Source organism: Microchirus variegatus (genome assembly GCF_963457635.1).
Source record: "Microchirus variegatus genome assembly, chromosome: 11".
Lineage (NCBI taxonomy): Eukaryota > Metazoa > Chordata > Actinopteri > Pleuronectiformes > Soleidae > Microchirus > Microchirus variegatus.
The window spans coordinates 20,872,187-20,882,647 of record NC_139812.1 but is presented as its reverse complement, the minus strand read 5'-3'; the positions used below and the strand labels follow the sequence as shown (position 1 = coordinate 20,882,647).

General features: G+C 38.6%; 1 protein-coding gene across 1 annotated transcript in view; it reads right to left on the bottom strand.

Annotated features, from left to right (window-relative positions):
* Positions 1–3,489: 3,489 nt before the first annotated feature.
* Positions 3,490–10,461, bottom strand: part of LOC310933851 ((E2-independent) E3 ubiquitin-conjugating enzyme FATS) — a gene marked incomplete at its 5' end in the record, with an annotated part of 28,618 nt that continues 21,646 nt past the window's right edge. The window contains 4 exons of the mRNA XM_083897422.1: positions 3,490–3,588; positions 5,793–5,892; positions 6,461–6,524; positions 9,829–10,009. Coding sequence (XP_083753548.1) covers positions 3,559–3,588; positions 5,793–5,892; positions 6,461–6,524; positions 9,829–10,009 — 375 coding nt within the window. The 3' untranslated portion in view covers positions 3,490–3,558. The remainder of the gene's footprint in view (positions 3,589–5,792; positions 5,893–6,460; positions 6,525–9,828; positions 10,010–10,461) is intronic.

The window sequence follows — 10,461 nt, the reverse complement described above, 5'->3', positions numbered from 1 at the left end:
TGCTTTTCCATTAGGGATAGTACCTGGTACCTGAGTACTTTACTAAAACGAAAAATGTGACGTCGACAGGCTGCCGTTCGATGATTGGTCAGAGTGTCGTCACTGGAAGAAACCAGAACAATGTTGAACTGTAGATCAGTTAAAACGACTTCGAAATCCTGAAAACATGCGTTGATTTCTGACATTTAGCAAGGAAACATCTAGAAATCTCAATATTCAACAGAGTCTGCTGTGTTTAGCGAAAGCCGACGATCGTGAGCCGAATCGCAACCCGTTCCGCTGTATTTCAGTTCAGCGACTGGGCGTTGGTCATGCAGGAAGTACACTCTTAGAAATAAGGGTTCCAAAAGGGTCCTTCTACAAGGGCTGAGGTTCTACCTGGAACCATTTGCTTCTGAAAAACCCTTACCAGAAGAAAGGGTTTTTCAAGGGTTGTTGGTAACACTACTGGTTCCAGTAAGAATCATTTTGATCCAGAGAACCCTTTAAAACCCCTTTCCTGAATAAAGGGTTTTAAAAGGGTTCTTGGTGGAACCCTCCAAATGGATTCCAGGTGGACAAGCTGAAAAAATGTATATGGTTCTACTTATCACTTTTATTTCTAAGAGTGTACTGAACGTTTTGTTGAACTAGTCCTTTTAATGAAGTGATTCTAATGATTCAGTTATCTTGTATAGTCGTGCTATGAAGACCCCGCCCACATTGAGGAGATACTATGAAGTAATTTTCTCCAGTTTTAAAATTAATTAATTCAAAATCTGTTGATGTCAGTCGTTTACACTACATATATTCTGGCTATGGGCCTGTGATTAATCATGCTACAAAGGTACAACCTTGGCGTAGAGCATGACTTTCATCCTGGACGATACCGATACAGTAATACATTCAACTTTTATTCAACATTTAACCTCTAATTTTGTTTGGGGTTCGGTCAGACGATTGTATTTCAGAGCAATCCACTCACCAAAGGTCCTGCTTTGTATTTATTTTATACTGCGTGTTTCTTTTTGAGACCTCTGCCACCTTTCCCTGTTCTCTCGTCGTCCCAGCAGACCGGTGTCAGTCACCTTTGCTGGCTCGATACGTGGACCCTGGGTCCCAGGCTGTGCTCAGAAGTCTCCTCTCTTATTACAATGTCATCTCTCATTTGCAAACGCCGTGACAAAGGCTCCTTTCACGGGGCACACTGCGTGTCTCCTGAGTTCGATTAGCTTGGAATTCCAGCGTTCCGGATGGGAGGTTCCAGAGGCCTCGAGGCAGATGTGAGGCCAATGACGAAAAAAATAGTCCTCCCGTCTCTCGTCTCGCTCTCTCTCTCTCCGTTTAAAGCAAACTGTTCCAATGACAGAGTCAAGGTACTTTGCACAAAACACTCAGACCTAATTTTCTTGGGAAACGTCGACACACAACGTCCTTGGGAATTGTTTTATTTCATTCCGAGATAGTTGGGATGCACCGGAGGAGAATCGGAATATTTGGGTTTAAAATCATTAAGGATATAAAATGAGCAGAATCAGATGATTAATCTGTGGTGGAATCCATTTTTGGTTGGGAAGACGGATTACGTTGCATTAATATTTCAATCCCTCCTCATTTTTTAATGAGTAGGCGAGGACAGTGGATTTCGTCAGAGTCTACGCACGGACTTCAGTTAACTTAATAGTCGCGTTGTCGTCCTCAAGACAGAACTTTTTAAACGGTTGTTTTGCTGTTTTCTCTCAGTCTCTGTCACAAAAGAGTCGGGATTATAATCCGGGATCAATCCAGACCAAAATTGACTGCCATGTTCAAATGCAAACAAAAAACAAAAGCACTTTTATTGTCTGATATCGGCTTAACGTTACACTACATTATGGTAATAATGTTGTAGGAGCAATGTCTCATTTGTATTTGAGTGAGTTTCCACCCCCAACCACTAGGGGGTTGTATTTAATTCCTTATATTTTGCCTGAGGCTGACACCGGCACAGGGTCATGCTGGGTTATTTCAGGTCACCTGTCATTAAACTCAGGTGTTGCTGATTTAAAAGTGGTAAACAGTTTTCTGCATGTGCTCTGGTTTTGTTTAATGGAAATGAAAAATAAGCGTTTATATTATATTATATTATATCCTTATTTCCACACAATATCCATTCTTTTTTTTTTTACATTAGAATAAGATGGGATTACTATTATACTACTGACATGTTAAAATAAATACAATGTACAGTGACATAAAGTGAAATTAATTTGCTCAATAATATTGTTTATTCTGGCATAATATGGGTCATGAATAACTAAATATCAACATTTGTATTATCCTGATGCAAAATAACAAAACAAAAAACATTTTTTTTCATAAGAATCTTGTTGTAAAGTGATGAAACATTAACTAAATGTAACTCATTGTTTACAAATGCTTTATTGATCAGTCAAGTTTTGAATGAAACACATGATTTACTTTACACTTTACAGACATTGAATCTGCATATTTACATATTTTACAAGGATTTTTATAGTCGAGTATCAGTTAATGTATATGATAGTGAAATTTTCCAAGGGTTTGTATTTTTGGTGATTTTTACTATACATATATATACATATACAACTATTCATTATAATTTTAACCCATTTTCTCTCTGTGCGGCTTAGATGCTAGTTTCCTGGTAATCCAGCAGGTGGCAGTGTTGTGTGATAAATGGTCAGTAGAAGCCTAAAAACTGATAATAATAGTAATAATAATAATGCATTATATGTTTGTTTAAAAATAATAATGAAAAAAATAATTATTTGAGGCTGAAAGAATAACACTTTTGGCACTTAAAGTGCAGAGAGAGCATATATTTGACACACAAAAAATAATAAAGGACAAAAGAATTGTTGACAGTCAGGTACATATCCCCAGGCTGTTCAAATGGTGGCCTGTGGGCCACATGCGGCCCAGAGCCAGCCTCATAGGGGCCCAGAGTCTTTTCACTGTCCCTCACTGTTTCACTGTGTTGTTGCGTCAAAGTTATGATTCATTTAAAGCTGCATTTTCTTTTAGCGAAGTAGCAAAAGTTGTGAATAGAGTGTTTTTCTTTTCTTTTTGTTCATAAAAACGAGCCAAGTGAACTTTGAACTGTGATGCATTTCCAAATGTACTACTTTTTGCTCAGGTGTGTTAACATAGTGGATGAGGTTTCTTTTTTTGATCAGATTGCCTAGGTTGTGCTGAAAAAAAAAGGATATAAGACACTCTATATTCTTTTAGCTTCTGTATATACTGTACGTTTAAACATAGTAATGCCAAAATGCTCTGTGTTGTAAGGGTTAATTGTATAATTATGTGGTTTGAAAAAGTGCATTTTAAAGGGTTAGAATGCAAAAAATTGTTTGAATTTACTGTTGCATAAAAATCAATAGAAAGAGAAAAGAACATTATGTGTAACATTTCATAGCACTTTTTAACGAGTGCACATGTTTTGCTCTTGAGGCAAGGAACGTTATTTTCATCTGGAAAAAAGGCTGCGTGAGGCTTAACATACTGCACTTTACAGAGAGGACTGTGAACGATCCCCGTGTGCCTCTCTGCTCTTGTTTATCTCTGCAGGATCTGGTCCAGCAGCTTCTGCAAAACAAGAAAAAACAACAGTGGTATCGATAACATGCCCCTAAGAACAAAAACACATCTATCTGCACTCAGAGCTGCCTTCGCTCCGCCGCCACACGCGAAGCGACAACCCGCTGCTAAATTGGCTTTCACTTCCATCAGCCTTGCACCCGAGGTGGTGAAGCCCCAGTTAGGGGAAATAATTCAAACTTGCTATCAGACAAAAAACACCCTGCTATGCAATCACCTCCCTTCTTACAGAACCACCCAAACAGCTGGAATCTCATTTCAGCCAGCATTCATAACCACCGACGCCTTTTTCTCCTCACGCTATCAGATCTTACGCCGAATCTTTCCCGGGCTCCATCTCTCTCTCTCTCCGTGTGACGGTGTTGGAGACTTTTTGACCAAAGAAAAATTGGAAACCAACACCAACAAACAACTGGAGTATTTATCTGGGAGCAACACACACCCTCTCCTCTCAATTGCACTGCAGTTGAGTCTGGCTAATAGCTTCATTTGAGAGGTGGCAAGGTCACACTTGCATCTCAAGAGTTGGGCCTGCTCCATTTCCCTGGCAGAAATGAGAATATTCTCTTACACAGAAAGCGTTTGGCATCGCAAAATACTCCAAGGTTTCCGCCTGTGCACGTTAAAATGCTGACTGCTGGAAGTTTTCTTTCAAATTCAGATCGTTGAATAGAAATATGATATATTTAACAAACTGCTGATTCAGGGAAACTGACTGAGCGTTGAGCAGTGTCTAAAAAAAATAAAAAAGGGTAATTCAACATTAAAAGTAACAACAATTACAAAAAGTTCATTAGTATGATAAGGATTTAATAGTAAAACAACAATGATAATCACTATCAAAATGGTGCATGTTTGAATCAAAGTGTAATTAATTCTATTGTGTACTTAAAAAAAAAACACACTCTAAAATGTCTTCATGTTTTTCTGTGTCCATCATTTGATTAGTTTATATTCATTTGGGTGTAATTCTCATACAAACTCTGATGTGTTTTACTTTCTTCAAAACATAATTTTCTTGTCATTTTTCCTCATATTTATGTGTGTGAGAAAAAGTTTTAAATGTTTTCCCGAGGACATAAATCACTTAATACTCTTTTTCACTCATTTGGTTCAAACAATAAATCAAAGCTAGTGAAAAGAAATCTAAGATCCTTCTGTGCAATGTCCGTCAACACTGACGATGTTTGGTTTATCCTTTAATAAAAATCACGTATGGGTAAGAACTGATGCACAAAAATCTACCTGAAGCTTCTATTATTGTTCAATCATGAGTAAGTAATCACAAATATCTCTTTAAATTTGTCATCTGACTGTGAATTTATCATTGTGGGGTCAAAATGAGTCATATCATGTCAGTTGTTCCCAAAACCAGTAATGTACTTAATTACAGAGTGATATTTTGTTTCACAAAAGTTACACAATGACATAAGGAGGGAAAACAATGGGGGCTTTTAGTTTTGTGATTTAGTAAATGTTTAGTTATGAGAAGAAAGTTCAGTGTCTTTTCATGTGATTTGGAAGAAAAACACCAGAAAGTACAGAAACACAGACTGCGCTGACAGTGTTCAGGTCAGAGGATGAAGCTATAATAGTCAAACAGTGACCTCTGCTGGATGGTTATCGAATCACATTTCAATTGCACGGTGCACTTTGTTATTGTGGTGCAGCTGTGTTTAGATGGAGCTCAATATAATGGTTTAAATAATAACTAAAGCTATAAATAAAAGACATAAATCAGGATAGAAACTGTTTTTATGGACATGTTATGTCTCTGATTATATTCTTTTTATGTTAAATGTTTTTTTGTCTTTTATTTTGATAGAACCCCGATGTGTTCAATCTAGTTTAGTGAACAGTAAAAAGTCTGTCGTGCTATTTACACCATGTGTTGTGTAAGGTCTCAGTGTGTTGTTGTTGTTGTTGTTTTTCCATTCCAAATGTAATGTGGTCACTAACCACTGCTCACCTCCTGGGTGAAAAAGTATTATTATAAGGTTTATTAAACCAGGAAAGTCTGACTCCTGCAATGCCAAGTTATTCTAAGGTACTTTATAAACATTCTGTGACAATGAATGGGATTATAATGTACTATACTAAATACTAAATGACCTTTTGAAAATAACAATGTTCATGTTTTGTTATTTTTGTTTTGAAGTTTACATAAAAAGCATACAAATCATAATGTCTACCTTTTTAAAGACCTCTGCTCGCAACCTGTTGGTCTGTGATTCAGTCTTCTTTTTCTCCTCTTCCTTTTTCTTCGTCACTTCTGGCAGCTTGTTGTAAATCCTGCAAACAAACAAACAAATAAAGAAAGAAATAAAGAGAAAAGGCAAATTCGCATGGGTGAGAATGTGGTATCAGGAGTGTGAGGGTGGCTGAGCTTTGCCAAACGGAGAGTCATGCCAACCGGAGACGAGGCATTATCTGGTGCGACTAGAGATAAACACTCTCACACAGACTGCTTTTTTCAGTCAGCCAATTTGTCAAGAGATTCTCCAAGTCAGATAGTGTCGCTTTTGAAAAAAAAATTACAATGGGCAGTCATCGCCTGATCAGGTGTGTCTTTCCAGATAAGAAAAAAATGGGGGGAAAAAAAGAGAGAGAAAGAGATAAGGTGCACAGAGGGTGGCTCGTATCTTTTCTCTGGACTTTTTTTTTTGGCATTGTGTCCATGAACACAATGCACTTGCTCTGCATTTTGTGCACGAGCCAGCGTGCACAAAATGCAGATATGACAAACTTGATGGATTTTTTTGGTGAATTTGGTGGAAAAACAACAACAACAACAAAGAGCGAGGAGAGACAGAGTGATATCATCTGACGTGACGGTCTTTTTTTGGTCGGGAGAACTCACCGTCTGGACCTGAGCTGCATCTCTCGGCCTGATATGGACCTCTCTCTGGGCTTGAAAAGGTTATCTAGGACACAGACACACACACACACACACACACACAAACAAGCAGGAATGAATATGTAAATGAATTTAGAATATGTAAATGAACACTGAGCTGTGTGTGATCTCTCTTTTTTTTTTTCCAGTTACACACACTTGAGAATTCACACTCACACCCACAGGTTTGAGCAGCTATTGTTCTCAGGACACTGCACTGACGTCCATTCATTTGGACAGCCTGGACAACACACCCTTAACTGTCAGTGGTGTGTGTGTGTGTGTGTGTGTCCTTGTGTGTGTGTCCACCCCACAGTGCCCTAATGGACAAACACGCTGCACGCTGAAGTGTCCTCTTGAGCCACAAGACTCGCACTAAAGCACCCTCCAGAGTGGTTAACAACATGAGGAATAATTATGGCCTATACTGGCTGCCCATCATATGTGTCCTCTAAAGCAAAAAATACTTAGTGTATATTAAAAAAAATATGTGTTATTATTTCTAAAGGAGTGCCCATATGCCCTTGCAACTTCATTTCCTATGGGTGCCATTCCAATCAGAAAGAGTGCCATTATGAAGTCCCCTACATGAAATGATGTTATAGTGCTGTATAGAAAATGCTCATCTCGGTGATAGAAAGTGATGCTGTGCTGCAAAAGGACGTCCCTGTACATTTACTGTATACACAGGCGTGTGAGAAATGATATACTAGTACTGTATCATCGGTGGGCTGTTTGGCCCCTGCCCTTCCAAATGCGCGCCACTGTCAACCGTATCCATCTGGGCCCTAAACTTAAAGGTGCCATATGTAAGAATGAGGCCAAAAAAACGGTTACTACGCTCAAATTCAAAATACCGAGGTCTTTTAGGTTTCGTTTTCTGATGTAACTGGCAACCCGTGGTTGCTCGGCAGCTGAGACTCTACTGACCGCAATGATTGTGACGGCGGTAGGTGGCGCCACATGCCAAAACATGATTTCAAAACATAAACATGATTTGCAGTCTGCTAAATATTTTTTTTTAGTGCAAATATTTTGTCTGTACTGTTGTTGTTGGTGAGTTCAGTTTGTTATATGAACATTATTCCTGAGTCCCTGTGACATATTAGGAGGATTTTATGGCCAGTTGCTTTAGATTTATTACATAATGCACCTTTAAGTATTTTCTATATTTTCATTGTTGTTTTTAGGGTTTTCTGTCAATTCTGTGGCGCTGTTGCACCAAAACCAGAGAAGGTGTGGAGCATAGGTAGCAGATCAGTGAAGTAAGGCTGTATCTTTTTCCCCAAGTTTGCATGAAAACCCAAGGGTGATTTACATTATGTTTTCCAAAAATAGCATTTTTGATAATCTCAGTTTATGCAAGAGCGAGAAAAGGTCCTAAAATATAACCAGACACAGCTTTCACAGACTAATGATGAAAAAAAAAAAAAAAAAAAACCCCACTATAGCTGCTGTGCTGTGATCACCTGACGAATCACGTGTCTGTTTTCATTATTAATGTCTCACTGAAGGCTTGAGCAGTCAGGTGTCCGGTGCAGTTGGGCTTGCGGCAGGGAAAAAAAAAATGGCTATAAACGATCTGCTGTGATGAATGAGTGTGAGAAATTCTGGTTTCATTCAACTCTACATGGAGAATATGTTATGTCATATCATCCTGCTGAATATTTGAAAATCTCAAAGCGGTTTTGAGAAGGAAACACTTGAACCACAGCTGTTGAGGGAAATAACTGAGTGAATATACACCTTATTGCACATTATTTACTTGTCAGTATAACATAATATAGTTTTTAGTTCTTGCCATGTTTATGTACTGTAGTATCGGTCCACTGGTTCTGTTATTAACCATGTATTTAAAGTGGAACCTGAGGCACTTTTATCTTAAATCTGTTTCACTTTATGGACGCATCATATTATAAAATAATTCTGTAATGCAGAAGCACTTACATAGCAAAATAATATTAAATGTTTTTTCTTTTTTTTTTTAAAGTAGTTCTTGAATTTACATATCTTGTTATTACCAAGCTGCATTTTTTACCTCATGTTTCATCCGCTGACTTAATTTGGCAACATTAAAAAAAGACAAAGACACACACTGCGTCTCCCCTGCACACAGAGCCTTGGAGGGAAATTATTTTGACTGATCTGCAATACTAGACAATAACCAGCAGAGAGCAAAGTTGGATAAACACAACCACACTCTGTGTGTGTCTGTGCAGTGTTTCTTTTACTGTATACAGTAAGTGGAACATCTTAAAAGCATCCGCTCTCCACCACAAAGCTGCTGAGGTTGTTGGGGACATAAATCAGATGAATTACTTTAAAGCGATTAAAGCTATAATTTCACTACAAAGTCACGACTCCTGGTTAAGCTGTTTCTCTCCATAGACGACACATCGGGATCGGTTGAAAACGTCCACTTTTCACAACTTGAAGGACCCTGATATCACGTTCAGCTGCTGCTGTTCCCTGTTTGTGGTTTAACAGCAGGAACTGGAAAACCTTCTGGTTCATAACCAACGAGGCAGAAAGGGTCGATGTGCTCCACTTTAATGCCTTACTTCTGCTTTTTTTTTTTTACCCCAAGATCCTGTGCAATTATTTACATGTAGCTGCTGTGATTGTCCCTTATTATGTGAAAAGTGGATATCCTTTTTTTTGGAAGTTAGGGTTTGTGTATATTGGGGGGGGGGGGAGGGGCTTATCTTAACACATGTTTAATAGGGCTGTAACGATACACAAACTCACGGTTCGATACATTCCACAATTTTTTTTTTTTTAAATTTAAAAAACATTTTATTTAAACAACATTTACTTATATAGCAACTTAATGGAACATTTGATAACAAATATTTTGGAACACTGTGAACAGATTTGAACATAAATAAATAAATAAATAAATAACCAAAGATTTCTCAGACTTTTCTGTAACAAAATAACACTGTTGAAAAATACAAAGTACATGATCAATCAGACTGGGATTTGTCCCCAAAGCATGCTGGGAAGTGTAGTTCTTCATGAGAAGCAGTTTTGTTCCGGTGGAAATAACTTTTTCTTGAAAGTCAGTTGTTATTTTGCTCTTATTTTGGGGCTGGATCCGTGAATCTTGTTCGTAGAGTGATAAAAATGGTACCGCTGGAATTCCGGAATCTGTGAATTCGATTTCGATACGCATATCGTTACAGCCCTAATGTTTAATGTGTTACACAACTGAAAAGGTGCACCTAAAAGACCTGGATTTGAGAACTATTTCCTTTTGGATCTCAAGGGACCAAAACCTGTTGTGTGTGTGTGTGTGTGTGGAAACAGTGACAGCCTGGGTATATACTCACCACTAAGTGGATGAGGTGTGGTGCAGTTCCTCCGCTCCTTGCCAGGATCCTCCCTCAGGCCCTGCACCAGGTCTGGGTTGGAGCCCTGCAGCGCTCTCCTTCTCCTGGCCCTCTGCTCCAGCCTCCTCACCCGACCCCGAGATCGACTGATGAAGTCTGGCCTGAAGAGCTCCAAAGCCTCCTGGGGGTCGAGGGAGGGGTCGGGGGAAGAGGGATAAATACAGTAAGCTCCTTGTTGGGCGAGAAGAATGCATTACAACTCACCGACACTAATCCCACGGAAAGAGAAAAAGAAAAAAAATCTCTGCTGGGTAACAATCTATTCTTTAACCTTGGAGAATCCTCTTATAATAGCTCAGAGGAGCAGGAAACATGGTAATGTTATGCTCATCTTCTGTGTTGCTCACAGGAACAACCTGAATCCTTCAGAAATTCCTCTTAAATTACACTGGATTTTCCCCCCTTAACAACACTGACATAAATTGCATTAGACAGAAAATAAGAGAATTACAAACCAAAGTGTAAGAATTACCTTACACTTTCCAGAAGGTACATTCTCTTTTAGAAAACTCACCCGTGAAGAGGATGATGCAGCTGCTGCTTGATTTTATTAGGTTTTATTTTGAAGTTTCA